This window comes from Aulonocara stuartgranti (genome assembly GCF_965226115.1).
Source record: "Aulonocara stuartgranti genome assembly, chromosome: 20".
Taxonomy (NCBI): Eukaryota; Metazoa; Chordata; class Actinopteri; order Cichliformes; family Cichlidae; genus Aulonocara; species Aulonocara stuartgranti.
Window position 1 is genome coordinate 29,579,542 of NC_138956.1, and position 20,309 is coordinate 29,599,850.

The window sequence follows — 20,309 nt, forward strand, 5'->3', positions numbered from 1 at the left end:
ATTGTTTTTGTTCACCCAATCTAGGATGAAAACATTGCTGTTAATTTTATGAGACATTAAACTGCATAATTTTCAATAAATACCTGGAAAAACTGGGATGTTCTGAAATGTTTGACTGGTAGTGGATGATAATCAGAGAAATTTGAGTAACATATAATGCTAAAACACAGAAAATGCTTTCTACATTTTATACATCCCACAGCCAGAGTAGCTCTCTCTCCCGAGCATCCCTGTATGATACTAAACCTTTAGGCTGTTGGAACAGTCAACCATGAACTATTTTTAGTAGCCAACCACACACATACTGCATAAATCACACGTAGTATTAATATATTTTTTGCCCCGCCAAAAACCCTCCATGAGAAATAATATAAAATATATACATGTTTTAATGTTTTAATTGGCATCACATGAAACACACGAAAGCTTAATTACATGGGATTTCTTTTAGCACATTTTTGTGCTTTTTCACATAAACCTATCCAGAGAAAAAAACAAAAACAAATGCTGGATTGTGATAAGCAGCATACATTAAGCCACAGCAGAGAGAGAGCTTGTTCAACTTGAACAAGGAAACAGAAAATAGGACAGAATGTTAAATATTCTGGCAGACAAAACAGGGAAGCAGACATGGAGATGCACTGAGAGTGAGGTGTAGAAACAAAAACAAGAGAGAGAGAGAGAGAGATGCTGTAATCCTCCGAGTTTAAACCCGAGCTGCTGAGCAAAGCTGCCTCAGAGTGAAGTATGGGAGATGAAATGCTGCTGTCATCCTCCGCTCTTATAACAGATGGAGCATCCTCAGCTGTGAGCAGCAGCACCCAGCAGGATGACTGCTTCTCTTGTCCTCTGCCTCCTCCTTCTGCTTCACATTTTCAGTCTTACAACAGGTAAGTACATAGGGGTGTGCTTTGTGATTCCTTGTTGATATTATTGATTTTGCCTTTGTGTGGTCTTTTCAGTAGTCAAAAAAGTCAGTTTCTAAGAGTAGTTATAGGTAGTAGTAGCAGTTATAAGTGTTTTTTAAATCATTTGTTTCAGGGAACATGATGGTTTCACATAAACTTACTTGTGATGAAGTTAATCACCTGAGAGAGAACAATGCACTTTTTATACTGATACTCAAGAGAGTAAGTGTGTGTGTGTGTGTGTGTGTGTGTGTGTGTGTGTGTGTGTGTGTGTGTGTGTGTGTGTGTGTGTGTGTGTGTGCATAGTGAAAGGATCATGCCATCATGCCAGTATTTTTACACATTTGGAACAGTAGTTTGACAGGACACATCACTACATGACAATTGTTTTGTGTTAACTCTGCAATTAATAATTTGCTTAATTAAAGTATTTATTTTCTTCCAAATCCTTAGAAATCCATCTATTTTATTCTGCTTATCCTATTTAGAGTCACCGACAGCGCTGGGTCACAGGGCATGGCTGTCTAAGGTCGATGTCAACAGTCTTGACATCGACCTTAGTCATCAAGCGTCATAGTACTCCTTGAACAAATTGCTAAAAATCTCCATGCAAATAATGATGTTTTCTGTATTGTGAAATGATCTTCATGAGAACTTTAGGACAACATGCCAATGGTCAGCCCAGCCTTACTTTGGACTGTGTACACAGATGACTTTGCATATCATAAGTTATATGTTATATCTATTTTTTTGTATTTTGGCTGAGGTGAATTGACTGGAAACCAGAGGTTGTCTGGAAGCTATTAAATGTTTAAAAACCTCAAAAACTTTATCAGCTTTTTAAAATTTGCAGCTATGTGAGGATTATGTAAACATAGATTTAATGTTACAAATTCAGCAGCTGCAGTCTTTCTCATGGATCTTGTTGAAATCCATTTTTATGAAAGGAAATTTGGATGTTTATTAAGCCTTTTGTTAAAGCTTCAGAGTAGGAAAGCTGTCCTTTAGTAAGTTACTTAATCCTGCTCAGAGATTTTTGCCCTTAGGGATAAAAAAAGCCCATTGTCTAACCATGACCCATATTGCTCAAGGTAATCTGTACTTTAAAATGATTAAATGTTAGCAGCTGCTCAAACCACAGAGTGCATGAATGCTAATCCCAAAGCAGAAGTCAGAGATTTGCGATCTATGATCTTCAAAATGTCCGTCTAGATTTTGGTTCATGAATTATTTTCTCCGGGAGAACGAGCTCCTTCACTAACGTGATGTGGAGCCCAAAGACAACATCATGGAGGTGCAATGGGAATTACACATGACAATTCCATATGAGGGGAAAAAGGAAAGAATTCATTCATGCAATTTGAAACTTACATTTAAAGAAATTATGAAACATGAATAACATAAAATAAAATGCAAAGGAATATTTGATTTCTAATTCATAGTTTAATAGAAACAATTTAGATGCTGTCATTACATCATAGGCTTTGGAGGGGTCCTGCTCATCGCTTTCTCATTTAAACTGCAGTTTAACTCATAAATCTACATTAACCCACTTTACTTGCTCCAGTTAATTTTCAGTTCAGGATTTTAAGTGGACTATTAGGGCAACTGTGCGATGCAGGAGGGGTTTAAAATGTTCTTCTGTGAAAGACTTTTGTGATTAGTTTTTCAATTTGGCATAATTCTTACAGCAGATTGAAATTATAATTATTCCTAACGCAGTTCTCAAAACAGTTGCTAAAAATACTAAAACACACATGTCAAAACACACAAAATCAGTCAATCACTTCATCCCTGACATTACCATTTTGAGACTTAGGCACCAAATGTTTTTTTTACTTTTATCAAAACATTTTTTGATAAAAGTAAGGCCAGACAGTCCTGATCCCCAAAGATCCTCAGCAAGGATCAGCCCCATCAAACTACCAGCCAATAACCTACCTCAGCACCACATGGAAGCTCCATCATAGCAACTAAGATGAACTAGCACATGGCTCAATATCTGAGCGGGACCCAGAAAGGAATGGGCAGAAACACTGGAGGAGCAAATCACCAACTACCTGCAGACAGAGCAGTCACTTGATACTGTAAGACCAGACTGACCAACCTGTGCACTGCCTGGATTGACTACAAGAAAGCCTCATGACTCAATGCCTCACACATGGATACTAGAATGCGTAGAACTGTACAAGATGGTCCTGATTAAGGCTCTACAACTGTAGAGCCTTAATCAGGAATTCAGTGCGGATGTGGCATACAACAGCACAGCACAAGTCACCATCAAATGTGGGATCTACCAAGGAGATGCTCTGTTCCCACTGCTGTTCTGCATAGGCCTGAACCGCCTCAGTGAGATCATTGACAAGACTGGCTACAGATGCCTAATATGGACTGGAGTAAACCTTATTCACCTACTCTTCATAAATGACATCAAGCTGTATTCCAGGACACTACATGTCCACCACCACTATTAATCCCTTACATTTAACCAAATTATATGCTATATTTATAAGAATAAAAAAATATATAAGTAGACCTCATGCCCTTCAATGAGGCCAGGAGAGAGCCCATTTTAATAGCTACTACTTACACTTATTACCTGTTATTTCAACAGCAAGAAGTAAAAACCTGATAAGAGATGGAGATGTGTTACAGTTTTTCTCCATTGGTTTGGCTCATTTCTTGAAACAGAAATTACATTCTCAAAATAACATGGACAAACCTCCAAACCTCTTGGCAAATGTTCATAACAGAATGGCATTTCTCATTCATTTTATCAAATGGCAAATACCTTAGTACATGTCTCAATTGTCTCAGTGCATCTTTGCAAATGATTAAGTACACGTAGCCTACAGTTATACAGTTAGCCCACATTTAGCACATTTTCCAAATGAATAGATCTTGTAGATCTAAACTGATTAGTTGATTCTCAGTCTAATGATCATTCTCTCCAAAACATGTCAGCATGATTTCATTGTATAAGTACTCGCATGCACAACTGTCTGTTCAATTGTCAAAATTGGTCAAGAACATAATACCATGAATACCATATATGAATTTCTTTGAATATTTGATAAATTGATGACAGTCGTTGACAGTCAGGTGAAACTAGACTAACGAAGGGGTAGTGTCACACACAGGTGTGTTCCATGATTGTGTGCTGCCAAACACGGATATATAGAGCTTGACCAGAGCCAGTCTGATCTCTGAACAAGGATAGACAAGGCCAAGCAAACGGACAAGAGGAAGTTCTTCCTCAAGGAAGAGGAGGAAGAAGAAGAAGAAGAGGAGGACTGAGAATGCGTGGTGGAGGAATAAGGGGAAGAGGCCGCAAATAATGCCATCACATTGAGACAGATCCGTGATGCCATCCTTCAGGACAATCATATATTCCAGAATATAAACACATTAAGCATCTCCACAATAGACCGGGTTTTGAAGAAGCATCAGATGACAATGAAACAAATCTACAGGGTACCATTTGAGAGGAACTCTGACAGAGTGAAGGAGCTGCGCTACCAGTATATAAATGTAAGTCAGTTACTGGTTGTCTCTCATTATAACCTTACCCGTAATCACAGTAAGCAGTAGTTCACTTATTTGGTTTCAATACCTCCTTTACCTGATTTCAGAATCAGTATTTGCTTCATCTGACTTCAACAATTTCAACAGAAAACTGCAGTTTACTGTATGATACGATTCTCATTATAATCCTTATTTTATTGTCTCCCAATCAAATCTATCTAATACTGTAGGTTTTACTGTAACATCTCAGTAAGTCATCAGTATTTCCCACTCCCCTTTCTATCAAATACCCCTGCAGTACTTCCACATAGGCCTATCACTAGTTTAGAACCACTGGAGTAGTGGCCTGTAGTATATTGAACCTGTGGGGGAGAACATGTCATTGTCTAACTGTAGTATATGACTCTTCTGTATGACTGATTTTATGTTCTTTACTCTATTTTAGAGAATAATGTCATTGGAAGGACATGAGATCCCTCACATCCTGGTGTTCGTGGATGAAGCTGGCTTCAACCTGGCCAAGGGCCGAAGATGTGGCCGTAATATTATTGGCCACCGGGTCACAGTGGATGTCCCAGGTTTTTTTTTACATATGTATGAAACTTTCTTTGCGTGTGAATAAAAAATGGTTATAATTTCCTTGGTAGTGTGAGTGCAATCTGTGATGTCAAACCTTGGAAGCTACTCTTTTCTGTTGTATATTGTTGGTCCTCTGCCATAGTGACAAAACATCTAAACATTTTGTATGGCAGCACTCACACAATGCCAAAGGGACGATATATTTTGGGGGCACTGACTATTCAGATTAGAAAGAAATGTAGTTTTGACACATGAGGGAACTGTTTTAGGGGAGATATGAGCTTTTGCAGGTGGACCATGTTGTTGTGATCAACCATCCAGGTTTATTTTTGACAAAAGCACCAAGAATGATGAGAATGTCCGATCTGTGTCGAGAAATGAGCCAAAGCTATTGAGAAGGATCTTTGCCATTTTGGAGACACTGACTGTTTAAATGCGAAAGGGATTTAGATTGAAGCCTGAGTGAACAGTTTTGGAAGAGATATGAGCTTTTGCAGGTGAGCTATAGTGTTGTGCTAAACTGTAAGAGTGTTTTGCCAAATGATCTTAGAGTTTTGAGAATGTAATTTCTGTTTCAAGAAATGAGCCAAACCAATGGAGAAAAACTGTAAAAGAAATTAAATACATATTCAACACATATTCACTTAGTCATGGTGCACTTTTCAAAATTTCTGACTGTGAGGACAAGAATGGACAAAATTGTGAGAGAGAAGGCCACCGTGTCACAATCTATCAATCAGTCAAGTATCAATCAAGGACTGATACCAACCTGTTGCAGCAGATGGCTACCCCTCACGGGTTCACCAGTATCCGATATTCATTTTCAGTCTTGTCCTTTTCCAGATTCTTGGAATTTTTTGATGATACTTTCTGATAAAAGTCGTCACAATTTTATATTTAGGAATATCAATCTATTTTCTTCTGCTTATCCAATTCAGGGTGTTCTAAAACATTACTGTGAAATTGTTCCACAATTTGTAGAAATAGTTCTTTGCAGATTGGTGCACCTCTGCTCATCTTTACTTTTTAAAAGCGCTTCCTTTCCAATGCACTCTTTTTTATACCTAATCATGTTACTGATCTTTTGACAGTCAACCCAATTAGTTGCAAAATGTTCCTCCAGGTGTTACATTTCCAGCCTTTCTTGCCCTCTCCCAGCTTTTTTGTGATGAGTTATTGCCATCAAATCAAACTACAACTATTACTATTACTACAACAACAACAATTTTTCTTAAAATGATACACTATCACACTTTAAACCTTTGACAGGTTTTCTATGTTCCATTGTGAATAAAAGATTGGATAATGAGGTTTGTAAATCAGTGTTGTATGATATTAAATGAATGATACTTAGAATGAAACTGCAAGACAGAAGACAACCAGTCCCAATTAAAATCTTCAACCAGTAAAATTTCATTGGTTATTAATGGAGGTAAAATGGCTTACAAGGTACATTTCCAAATAAAGGAACACAGAGAAATAATTAAATGTGTCCATCACAGTGATATGGCCATGGTATTTGCTCTGGAAGGAACTGAACAGCTATTCGAGAAGATGAAAGATATTTCATACACCAGTTCTCTTTTTGTGAGGATTTTGGGCTCAGGTTAAGCAGCTAGATAACAGACGTGGTGGTTTTAAATAAAGATCTGAGCTCTGTGAGCAAAGAAGGGCATTAATGTGAGGTGAGTCTCATTATTTTCCATTTTAAAGCAGCTTTTGTTTTGTCTCATTAAAGTTCACCATTCCTAATGTCTAGAGAAGCAACATGAATTGCAGATTTGTAGTTGTGTTTTTTCAGTTTGGTGTTCATGTGTTTGGATGTTGGAGTCTATTTTCTGACAGGAGGGCAGACTGTCTTGCATCCTATAATGGGAGAATAGAGGGGCTTGTCCTAACTTTATCCCCCAGCAAACACAAGACATGGTCTATGTCTATGTCATGAACTTAGTTTTACAATTCACACACACTGTCCTGACAGGGAAGAATCATATCACTTCTCTATATCTCATTTGACTAACATTAATCTCATTACAAAATATGTTCTCTCTGGCTTTTTTGTTGTCTGTTTTGTTTAGGGTTTTTTTTTTTTGACATTTCAGTATTATTATTCTTTTATGTGTTAATCTCTTTGCCACATTGCGTGTGTGTGTGTGTGTGTGTGTGTGTGTGTGTGTGTGTGTGTGTGTGTGTGTGTGTGTTGGGGGAGACAGAGTTTGGCAAATGGCTGGCTCTGTGGATAAAAAGCTGCAGGGAGGATTAAAAGAGAAAACATGGGGAAAAATAATCTGAGGCAGGATGACATCATGCAGCACAGATCAGCCTCATGAAGGTGAGCCTCACTGTAATGGCAGAGGACATGATGAGTGGTCTTCAGTTCAATTCAAGCTGCCCTCGAATTGAACTGAATGTTAAATTCAAGTAAATACTATTATTATTTATTATATTATGCAGTGCTAAATCACTACAGTGATTTCCTCAATGTGCTTTATATTGTAAATTAAAAACCCTACAATAATACAGACAAAACAGAAAACAAGAACAAATCAATCAGACGAGGGACAGTGGGAGAACTCTTACAGGGAACAAACCTTCAGCAGAAGCAGCCTGTGGGAGGCACAGCAACAGGGAAAGAGAAAGAAAACGGAAAGAGAAGCTGGGAAGGGAGTTAACAGAAGGAGAGGAAAAAAATAGAGGAGAAACAATAGACTGAAAATCTGCTTGATCACCTGCTGAAAAGAAAACAACACAGTGAGGAAACCACAGCAAGAACCAACATAAGCATAAGCATCAGTAAATAATAAATATTCAGTGTTACTGAGCAGCATACAGTATTAATAGTGCATGATATGCTTAGATGTAGCAGCCAACCAAGATACTGTCTGTCTCTGAGTACCTGTTTGCACACCTTTGTGCACATCTGTGTTGTGAGCGCGCTTTTATTCATTAGGTTTCTCCATGTAAGTGTCTAACAGTGGGGGGCCAAAGCCCTCCCCCCAGGACATGAAGCAGGCATGGCAGATAGATCGATATAAATATATATGATCCCCAGAACATGAGAGCACAAGGAGGAATCGCACCACCCACCTAGAAAAGAGCTGGGAGGTTACCCAGTAGCCACAGTGCAGAAGCCACAGAGGGCAGCTGCGACAAGCCCGCAGGCTCCGCTGCCACTCAATCCAAGCCCACCGCAGAGGAGAAACAGCCAGCCCAACAATTAGTCAACTCCCAGACTACATAAGACAATAGACACCCAGGTTGAGTTTATCCTCCACGTCTGTCAGATCCCCTGCCCTCCACATCTTTACGAGCAGAGACCACATGCAAAGGATGGTAACAACCTCTTGCCAGCTAAATAGCTCCCCCCAGTTCCACTGATGCACTAGAGGCCTCCTGCCCCTAGGCAGGGCCCCCGTGCATGCACCCACTCACAATCCTGTCGACACACTAATCAGGACCCAGGCCCAACCAGAACCCCAGCCTAGAGGCAGAGCACCCCCAGAACTCCAAGTCCATAAGCCTGCCCCAGACCCACCTAGGAGCAGCATGGCTACTGGTAGATTAATATGATCTATCAGACGGTCTCTATATTGGTTAGAATTATCATTATTTTAATTTTTCCAGTTCATGAGGACGGTCTTCTTGGCAAGCATAGGGCAGTGAGAGCCTTGTGGGCTGTATTCATCTCTGTAGTGACATCATCTAAGTCGACCAACAAGCAAACTGAAGTGGAGACTGGAATGTTACATTTCAAACACTTTGATAAGTCTTCACATATCCAGCACCAGAACCTCTGAACAGGTGGACAGAACCCAAGAGCTTGGACAAAACTGGGTGTTTTCCCTTGACAGTGTGAGCAGTCCTTAGAAGACATAAAACCCATACTGAACATCCATTGACCTGTATACTGTACATTATGTAGTATTTTGCATTGTATTAACTGTAGACTGAGATTTCTAATCAATTTCAAGTCTAAGGAGCCTGGAAAGAAAAACATCTGGACTTCTTTAAGTTGCTTGAAGATGTTTCACGTCTCATCCGAGAAGCTTCTTCAGTTCTAGGGTCAAATGATGATCATTTGACCCTTCCAAGGGCCCAAAGGCTCATCCTGTCACTAGCAGCAGTAAGCTCTACTGCTGCTGCTGTTGTGGCCCACAAGCCACAATACTCACTTAAGCAGCTACTCTCCCCACTGCTTCCACATCACAGCCCGGACAATCTCGCAATGGGACCTTTCTATCACCCAAAACACATTGTAGAGCCACAGAAACATCACCCCACATCATACAATTCTTCCCCAGCATATATAACCTCAGAGAGGGGATTGCTGACTGGGTCCAGATGCCAAACGAGGCCAATGAACAGCAGGTGCGTCCTGGAGAGAGGGCAGATTGAAAGCAAGAGAGAGGGGTGGGAGGAACAAGAGAGGAGGAGGCAAAGAGAGAACACCACACCCACACAAGGGCAATTTCAAGAGGAGGCCCTGCTAGGGCTGTAACAAGCATTAATTAATGGCAGGACTTCTTTGAGCAGTTTTGTAGGAATGGGGTCTAAAAGACACGTTGATAGTTTGGAGGAAGTAATTGTTGAAGTTAACTCAGCTGCAGAGAAAGATTCTAAATGAATATCACTGGTACTTAAAGTATCTGTAGATAATGTTATGTCTGTGAGATGATTATGAGTAATTTTTTCTGTAATGGTTAAAATTTCATTTGTGAAGAAATTGATTAACTGATTGCTAGTTAACGTTAAAGGAATAGTTGGGTCAACAGAGCTCTGACTTTTTGTCAGCCTGGCTACAGTGCTGAAGAGAAACCTAGGGTTGTTCTTATTTTCTTCAGTTTTCTTCTGTTTTAGCTTTACGGTGGGCAGCAAACTATTTTCCAGCCATGGTAAAGAATGATGTTCCAAATTAATGAGCCATTTCCTCCCTAGCTTACATGTTATCTGCTTTAAGGTGCGCTCATTTAAATAAACACTTAAGTGAGCATCGAGGGAAACAGGCAAATCCTTTGTAGCTAATTATTTTTGGCTAAATTCATTATTAATATTCTGCAATAACACTCCCCGAAATGTCTTTTCAATAAAGATGGCGTCAGTGTGCACAGCAAGCTGGGTTCTATCTGCAGGATGTTGTTATTTTTCTTTTTTCATATTGCCCTGATGGCTCTGCTCCACTCATCTATGAAAGCCAAACACTTTGAGCTTTTAGCCAGTTAAACTGCCAACATTTGATCTGAGAAATCAGCCAGGAAGCCTTCCTCCACTACTGGCGGACATACTTGATTGACTATGCTGCCTACCATTCACTTTTCCTCCTTGGAAGCACTAAAAAAGATGAGTCATGTAAGTATCCAGATGTCATCGCTGGATAAATCCTTTTTGTCTTCCTGTTCCTTCAGACCTGCCAGCGAAGCCTCCAGTGGCAGTGGTTGTCGTCCTACAGAAGTGGCCCAAATTATAGACACCTTCGCCTTCTGAGATGCACTTCGGTTAGCACCAGTTTGATCATGTTTTGGATAGCGCTGTTATACACTGGCCGTGATTTATGAAAGCATTTGTTGGCCCAACTTGGCAGAAAGTTTCTGTTGGCGCAACTTGGGCCAACAGAAACTTGGCTTCAACCTGGTGAAATGGTAAATGGCCTGCATTTGTATAGCGCTTTTCTAGTCCCTAAGGACCCCAAAGCGCTTTACACTACATTCAGTCATTCACCCATTCACACACACATTCACACACTGGCAATGGCAAGCTACATTGTAGCCACAGCTGCCCTGGGGCACACTGACAGAGGCGAGGCTGCTGGACACTGGTGCCACCAGGCCCTCTGACCACCACCAGTAGGCAAACATGGGGTTAGTATCTTGCCCAGGGATATTTGGCATGCAGCCAGGAGGGATCGAACCACCGACCTTCTGATTAGTGGATGACCCGCGCTGCCACCTGAGCTACAGCCACCCACAAAGGAGTTCTTGCTTGGAATTTCTTCCCCCCCAATGTTCATTTCTCAGCTCTCCCCGGACCACTGGTAAAGGTAGAGGGCTAGCTTCTGTATTTAAATCCAAAATTCACTGTCGACAACTGTTACCCGTTTTCTACCCCAGCTTTAAAGTGCAGCTTCTGGAACTGAACTCCTTCAATTGTCTACACTGTGGTGTATGGTCCACTGAAATGGGTTAAGGATTTTTGTGTTAATTCTTTTGACTTACTTGTGCTAGGTTATGATCATGTTTTAATTGTTGATTATTTTAACATATATGTTTTTTCTGAGACTGGACCACTAGTAAAGGAACCTTATCAACTCTTATTTTCACTCAGTGGGTGAGTGATCCAACTCATGGAAATGGTCACACACTTGATCTGGTGCTGTCATGTAATGAACTTTTGTATATAAATAAATAAATACAATTTTATTTATATAGCACTTTTCTAGACAGAATCACAAAGTGCTGCACATAAGATAACAAATAATAAAAGGGTAAAACAGACAAAATAAAACGGGCAAAAAATTAACCAAAAACAGTTTTAAAAAGGTGAGTTTTGAGTTGTTTTTTAAAAACAACTACCGAGTCCACAATTCTTAATGTATGAGGGAGAGAGTTCCACAATCTTGGAGTCACAGTGGCAAAAGCTCTGTCACCCTTTGTTCTCATCTTAGTCTGTTTTATAGCAAGTAAGCCCCGATCAGATGACCTCAGGGACCTGCTGGGGACATAGGGCTGTAGCAGGTCGGAGATGTAGGATGGTTCCAGCCTATGCAAGGCTCTAAATGTCAAGACCAGGATCTTAAAATGTACTCTAAATTCAACAGGAAGCCAGTGTAGCTGAAATAGCAATGGTGTCACATGTGAATACCTGGAGAATTTTGTCAACAGCCTAGCTGCAGCATTTAGCACAACCTGCAGACAATCCAGAGAACCTTTGCTTAGACACATAAACAAAGAGTTGCAATAGTCCAAGCGTGAGGAAATAAATGCAAGTATAGCTATCTCTGTCACGGTTTGGCATGGCAGACTGTGGGGATGTGGGGAAGGAGGACTCAGGCGCGGTGCTCTGTGTATAAACAGTGCGTTTATTTACAGTGTGTGGAAACAATAACAGTAAATCCCCGTGCTCTCCCGTGTCATGTTCTCCACTCTCGTGTGTCCACACACACCCTGTGCCTGCTGCCCTCCGATGTTCCTCCTGAGGGGAAAATAACAGAGGCAGCCATCAAGACACTTAATTCCAGTAAGCATACACTCACAGACTTAACTAAGCAGAAGACTAACATGAAATCTCAAGGAATGATCCCACGTCAGTGGGAGCTCCAAGACTCTCCTAAGTAACTCCCCTGACGAGCCCTGATCAGCGGCAGCTGTGTAGCTTCGGGTGTGGCCAGTCCCCTAGCAGGGCCACACCCACCAGGCCTGAAGGCACCTGTAAACCAGTGTACATACACACCTGCACCCATACACACACACACACACACACACACACACACACAGGATTTATCTAAGCTGAAGCTTAGATAAATCCTGGAGCTTAAAAGAAATGTACAACTGAATATCATCAGCATAACAGTGATAAGAAATGTCCTAAAAGAGCCCATTATATGCTGGAGGGGGAGAAGATATATTAAGAACAATAAAGGCCCCAAAACCGAACCCTGAGGGACACCACAAGTAAGGGAGGTAGAGGATGACCTAAAATCAGAGACCACCACAGAAAAAGATTGGTTATGTAGATTAGAGATGGACCGATCCGATATTACGTATCGGTATCGGTCTGATACTGACGTAAATTACTGGATCGGATATCGGAGAGAAATAAAAAATGTAATCAGATCCATTAAATATCAAAAGAGCACCTCACAAAACTTGCGACACGGTGTAACTCGGCTCATAACCGTAGCACGTCGGAGCAGTATGCATCATGTGATAGAGCGGCTGTGTGTATTTATAGCCTCGCTACCAAACCAGCATTTCATCTCCGAGGAAGTGATCCCAGAGAGAAGTAAAGCAAGTGTGTAAGTTCATCTCTGAATGTTTGTAAAGCATTCCATCGTTAAGTTTAACAACCGATATATGGAGCAACTGCCTCTTCTCTCCCCCTCCCTCTCCTGCTGCTTCTTCAATCATGAAACTGATCAATGATCAGCTGATCGGCTTTTCTGTTGCGAGTCCGTCTCTCTTGTTTGTTTTTGGCCCACTTTGCACCAGAAAGAGGAAACCAGTGGCTGAATAACAGCAGCACGTTTAACCTCGATAAGCTGTTGTTAGAATTTATTTAATATTACTTTCTACACCAGGATCCTTTTCTACGCAGCTAACGGCTGGTAACTGTGCAGGGGCGGATCTAGCAAAGTTTAGCCAGGGGGGAGGATAGGGCATTAACAGGGAAAAGGGGGGCACAAAGACATACTTTTCTTTCTTATTCTCATTTAAAATGTCTAGCTTTTAATAAATAATTATCTGAATCTTACACCCAAAGTTTTAATCTGACATAAAATATATAGAAGTCCATTACTGTATATAGTAACTATTAAGTCTAATATACCCTAGTAAACTATAGTACTTTTTCCTTTGGGAAGATACCATCTGTGCAGTCTACAGTTCTGTTGAAGAAAGATGTTGAATGTATTTAATTATTCTTGAAAAATAATTTATTTCTGTGCATTTTTTTTCCAACCTGCATCAAATTAAAGTTGATTACGTCGATTAAGAATCATGAGGTGGAGGGTGGGTGGTTCCCTATTTTTTTTTTGCTTGCTATTAGTTAGGTTGTTTAATATTTCTGCTAAGTACTCTTTAAAATACCAGAATAGGGAGGATGGTGCAGGTTTAAGTTTATTAGATTGATCAGTATTGCTGAACTATGAACTATTTTGGGTGCAGTGTATTTTTTACATACAGGTATAACAGAATAGCTTTAGTGTTGTTGTTTATTTAAACTTGACTATGAACTTATACAAAATGCAGCAAGATATAAAAAAAAAACAGTGTTATTGATTTAAAAAAAACACTGTATCGGATTCATATCGTTATCGGCAGCTATCCAAATTTATGATATCGGTATCGGACATAAAAAAGTGGTATCGTGCCATCTCTAATGTAGATATGAGGAGAACCACTTCAAGGCAGTACCAGATACACCAACCCAATGTTTAAGCCTTTCAAGGAGGATGTGGTGGTCAACAGTGTCAAAAGCTGATGTTAGGTCCAACATAAGTAGGACCAAACATTTTCCTGCATCATTACTCATCAAAATGTCACTTGAGACCCTAAGAAGGGCTGATTCTGTGGAGTGAGCTCTGCGAAAGCCGGACTGAAACTTATCGCAAATGCTATGTTTGTCCAGAGCCGCTATAAGTTGCTTAGCCACAACCTTTTCTAGAAGCTTAGCAATTAACGGTAATTTAGAGATAGGTCTGTAGCTGCTCCAAAGAGAGGGGGTCTAACTGAGGTTTTTTTTAAAAGTGAGAGAATAGTAGAATTTTTTAAAATAAACCAGAACTATACCAGACACCAGTTCAGGGTTGATTAGAGTGAGCACAGATGGACCAATAACCTGGAAGACATTTTTTCATAATGATGCAGGTACAATGCCAAGTGGACAAGAGGATGCTTTCACTGAATTCACTAGTTTTGCTAGCTCAGGTAGTGAAACAGGAGAGAAAGTGTCCAAAATGACAGGGTGTGATGAGGTGGAGATAGACATAACAGGTGCTGAATGAGAAAAGTTCATTCTTACATTCTTCATCTTTGCAAGCATAAAAGAAAGAAAACGGGGCCTCGGGAAGAGCAGGAGTAACAAAGCCACTAATGGTGTTAAATAGCACCTTAGGATTACCTCTGCTATTTGCAACCAAGTGTAAGAAATAGGCAGCCCTCGCACCTCTGATAGCATTATTAAAAGAAGCTAAAAGGTCCTTTAGGTAGAGGAGATGAACATTTAGGTGAGTTTTCCTCCACCTGGGTTCCACTTTGCGACAATCACATTTTAGACAAATACTGTATTACTAAAGTCAAATCATGTAGAAAAAGTTTAAGCAACTTCAGACCATTTTGGATGTTGATTGTGTTTGTGAAGTGGTCTGGTTTTAAATCCCATGACAGTACTGAGAGTTTTTAATTATCTTTTAACTGTTGACTCAGGATGTTCTGCTGTTTTAGCTCTTATAGATTTAGCCGCTGCCTTTGACACGGTCCATCACTACATGTTGGTCGGAAAGACACCATTTTATGGTAATTTAAATAATATTTGTGAAAGAGGTCTTTTTCTGTTGCCAGTAGTGAATATTCTTCTTGTTCTGCCCTGTGTGGTATACCACAGGGGCCTGTTTTGGGTTCTGCTCTGTTCTCATTATACATGCTACCTTTGGGATTCATTATCAAGAAATATAATATTTTCTTACACTTTTGTATTGATGACATCCCAGTTTACTTCCCATTGAAATTGGATGTCTCTGTCCCACTGCAGCCTCTTGCTGTCAAAGACTGGTTAACACTCAATTTTCGTATTTATTTTATTATCACCTCTTGATGGGACTACTGCAATTTTCCCTATTTGCGTTGCTGTGTTCCTCTCATAGTCCATGAGTTTGAATAATTCACTACTCAGTCTTTGTTCTCCTCATTTTAGACAATGCATGATCAACCACACAATCTGGAGAGGTCCAGATTTATTGTAAATATCAGAATTATCTAGAAATTAAATGTTGCATTTGAGATTTTAGCATAAACTTTTAGCATAAACCTAAGCATGATATAAACAAACTGATTAAAACTGTTTTACATCCATCTACAGAAAAATTAGCAGCCTGGTAACATGGTGAGAGAAAACTGTACATGAAATGTTAGATTTTAAAAAATACACCAGTAAAAGGTTTTACAGAAGTGTAATTTGTTCTTTTCAGAGTCCAGGGCACTGGCTCTGCCCAGGCAGTGACAGCAGGGTGCAGTCCTCAGCTGGCCGAATGAGCTCACTCGAGCTTCCAGCAGAGGACTGAGGCAGCTGAGTTAACTCACCCATGCTCTCAGCAGAGAGTGATTGCTGAGACGGCCCAGTAGAGCTCCGAGGTGAAACAGGTTGCGCTGTCTCCAGGGGTCCAGAGTAAGCTGATTCAACACACGAATGGCCTGAGGATAAAAACTCCTCTTGAGCCTCTCTGTTTTTGTTCAGATGGTGCGGAACCTTCTGCCTGATTTCAGAAGCTGGAACAGTTCGTTGCTGGGATGGGACAGGTCCTTCAAAATCTGAGTTGCTCTAGTCCAGTATCTCCTGACGTAAATGTCCTGAAGGGAAGGGAGAGCTGTCCTGCAGCAGTGTTCTGCTATACAGATCACTCTCTGAAGAGCTTTTTTATCCTTGACACAGCTGTTTCCATACAATGATGTGATGTTCTGTGTGAGGATGCTCTCCACAGTGTCTGTATATAAGAGAGACCCTGAACTTCCTCAGTTGTCGGAGGTAATACAGGCGCTGCCTAGCCTTTTTGGTCTGGACCTGAATGTGGGCAGACCATGTCAGGTCTGAGGAGATGTGGACACCGAGATACTGAGGACTGCACACTCTCCACTGGAGCTCTATTAATGATAATGGGCTTGTAGTCTCTTTGCTGACTCCTTCTGAAGTCCACCACCCCCTCCTTGGTCTTGCCGGCGCTCAGCTGGAGGTGGTTGTCCCGGCACTACGATGCCAGATTCTTCACTTCATCCATGTAGGCCGCCTCATCGTTGTTGGAGATGGCGTCCAACACCAGCCTTGGGTGACCACACAGACTGAAGTGTAGAGGGAGTAGAGAGGAGAGGACACACTCCTGTGGCGCTCACGTGCTGATGTTGATGCTGTTGGAAATGCAGCTACCCACCCTCACCACCTGAGTACCGCCAGTGAGGAAGTCCAACACCCATAGGGTCAGTGCAACTGGACGGTAGTCATTCAGGCATGAGGGCTGCTTGTTCTTTGGGACAGGGATGATGGTAGATCTCTTGAAGCATGTGGGGACCACAGACTTAGCCAGGGACACGTTGAAAATTGAAGTGAACACACCTGCTAGCTGGTTAGCACAGCACCGCAGCAGAGGGTCGGTGATGCCGTCTGGCCCCGCCGCTTACCTTGTGCTCAGAGCTGAGGAGCCTGAGCTGGCGACAGAACTGGTGACCAGAGATGGGCAGTAACGCGTTCTGATTACTTTTTTCAAGTAACGAGTAAAGTAAGGGATTACTATTGCAAAAACGGTAATTAGATTACCGTTACTTTCCCGTAGGAACGCTGCGTTACTGCGTTACTAAAACCGTGATTTTTTTGCGAGAATGTCTCACAACAGTGACGTAAGCGAGTGCGCCGTTAGTGACAACAGCTGTGTGCAGGTCAACAATGGATCACATATCGATTGTGGGAGAGAGTATGAGCGTGCAGCGTTTAAAGCGTGGAAGTACTGACCTTACTTTGAGTTTGATTCCATAAAAAGTGACAAAAACATTAGTGTCCGTTGTGCGTGGGAAGAAAACTTCTTTTGACAGCGAAAAAAAACCCCTAAACTTCCAAGCAAGCACCGAGTGCGCTACCACGTAATGGGAAATTCACAGAGAAACTCGCGGATTCTTCAACTGACCGCGGCACACCTGCACCAGGGTAAACCCCCGCCTACTGCAGTCCTGCTTTACAGGTAAAAATAGAGCAACAGGACCGCTGAGTCTTTGACTTTATTTATTTTCTGCTGTGTTTTACTTGCATCTATTTGAAAGAGTGAGTGTAAACACAAAAAATATTTTATTTTATGTGCTGGAATGTGTAGAAAATAGGTTTAAATGTTAAACTAATTTCTTCAAGTCAGAGAATGGTGCATATAATTACATTTTTTGCTTGATGCATAAAGTTAAAAGATTAAAACTAATAAAACAAGTTTTAAAAAGGGACCTTTCCATTTGATTACATTTTGTATGATGGATTATGTAGAAAAAGTAGAATTGGGCTGAAAGATCTATCGCTTTATCACCTCTTCAGGTTGTAAATCGTGTTTTTAAAAAGTAACTAAGTAACTAAGTAACTAAGTAATTAATTACTTTTGAAAATAAGTAATCAGTAAAGTAACAGGATTACTTTTTTGGGGAAGTAATCAGTAATTAGTTACTGATTACTTTTTTCAAGTAACTTGACCAACACTGCTGGTGACAACACTGGAAACTGAGCTGGTGACCAAAGTGATGGTTGTGGTGGGAGTGGAGCGGGTAGTGGAGTAGATGACTGAGCTGACGGCTGGGCAGCTGACAATAGTAGTGGTGGTTGTAGTGGAAGTTGAGTGGGCTCACCGTCTTTCAAACTGTTTAGTCACAGGACGGCCAGTCTTTAATATTCCACTCACAGGTTAAATACGGAAACTACTCTTGTAGTTTCTAAACTGGGGAAAACTAAGAACTAAACAACAATCCTGAACACGAGGCGACAGCGAGAACATGAAGAAGGATAATCAGGGAGAACTGTCGGAGGAACACAGACGGACCAGTAACAATCAGGAGAAAACACAGGGCTTATATACACACAGGAGCAACCAGGGAATGAGAAACAGGAGGGAGACACAGCTGGGGTTAATTATACATAACGAGACAAGGGGAAGCAAAACTAGACTCACTGCACGTAGGACTGGGAGAATCAAAATAAAACAGGAAACAAGACACAATTCACAAATACGCGGACAACAAACAACAAATGAATAACCAATAATCAGGAAATAGAAATCAAACATAAAACACTGGGAAACACCCAGGACCATGACAAAAAACATCCGAGTTTTTTTCAAACCGCAATCAAGGTCTGAACAGAACTTGAAACTCAGCCTTAAGGCTGATGGACAGTTCTCTGTACAGCACTGCCAAAGCCAACATGAGGAAGCATGTCAAGGAAGGTAGTGTGCTTCTTGGCAGATGACTACCCCCACCAGGTGTGGAGAGACATCCAAGCCCTCTCCAACATCAAAGGCCAGAGCCACCCAGCCCCTGACGGCAGCCTCACACTTGGAGAGGAGCTTAACACCTTCTTTGCCCAGTTTGAGATGACCCCTCTCCCACACCCCTGCCCTCCTTCTCTCCCGCACCAGGCACACACCCCTGTCCCTCCAGGAACATGAGGTTAAGAGGAGACTGAGAGTGGTGAACCCCAGGAGAGCTGCTGGCCCAGACAGCATCCCAGGGGCTGCGAGGACCAACTGGTAGGGGATCATCACCAGGCTGTTCAACCTCTCCCTGACTTATGCCAGGTGGGAACGGTGTCATTCCCATCCCCACAAACCTGGAATAGACAGCCTTAATGACTACAAACCTATAACCCTCACATCTGTAGTCATGAAGTGTTTTGAACAGATAGTGTTTTCGCACCTTAGAGACTGCATACGGCCCTGTCCTGACTCCTACCATTTTGCTTACAAATCAAATCAGAATCAGAATCAGAATCAAAGTACTTTATTGTGATCCCAAGGGGAAATTATGTATTGGGGATATGAATTGGGAGGAGACCTTCACCATCACACTTCAGAGAGCACTGAGCCATCTGGAGAACAGTAAGAGTTATGTGAGGATGCTCTTTGTGGACTACAGCTCAGCATTCAACACTACAATCCCAGACATCCTTGCCACCAAAGTGGACCACCTTCAGATGTCAAGTATGCCGATGACACCACCATAAGCTGCTGCTGGCCTTCTACTGTGAGGAGTGGTAGAAGTGGAGCAGCTCTCCTACTGCCTGGGTATTTGAAATGCAGAGGCCACGACTGACAACAGGAAGGCTGCACAAAGGGTAAATAACACTGCCCAAAAAATCATTGGCTCCCCTCTGCCATCCCTGGAGGCCATCACCAGCACCTCCTGTTTCAGGAAAACCAGGGCCATCACAGGTAACCCCTTGCATACTGCCCACTACCTGTTTCACCTGTTTGGCCTGGTTCTCCTGGAATTTCTTCCTGTTAAAAGCGAGTTTTTTCTTCCCACTGTCATTAATTTTATCTTGTGCTTTTGTTTTATTGTCCTTCATTGTGTCATTGTTCTATTATGTGTTTTATCCTATTGTACAGTGTCCTTGGGTGTCTTGAAAGGCGCTTTATAAATAAAATTTATTATTATTATTATATGATTTTTGGGGTTTTCTCTTCTTTCTCTTTCTCTTCTTTCTTCTTAATTGTACTTAATTTTCTATCTGTGTACTCTTTTCAATGAACTCTCACTTCTTCCAATTTTCTTTTCAGCAGAAAAGAAAAATAACCAGCTGTTCTCCACAGAACCAGCAAAGGTGTACTCTCAGTGGCAAGGGAACAATAAGAGA

At 41.3% G+C, this 20,309-nt stretch overlaps 1 protein-coding gene across 6 annotated transcripts in view; it reads left to right on the forward strand.

The window, feature by feature from the left end:
* Nucleotides 1-729: 729 nt before the first annotated feature.
* The window catches only part of igsf21b (immunoglobin superfamily, member 21b), a 44,457-nt gene continuing 24,877 nt past the window's right edge, over nucleotides 730-20,309 (forward strand). For 2 of the 6 annotated variants that reach the window (XM_082518905.1, XM_082518907.1), the window contains exons 1-2: nucleotides 782-890; nucleotides 15,910-16,909. Coding sequence is in view for 2 of the 6 variants with exons in the window: in XM_082518903.1 (XP_082375029.1) it covers nucleotides 830-890 (61 nt within the window). In the remaining 4 variants the exon portion in view is untranslated. The other 4 variants (XM_082518904.1, XM_082518903.1, XM_082518908.1 and 1 more) reach the window with 4 other exon arrangements.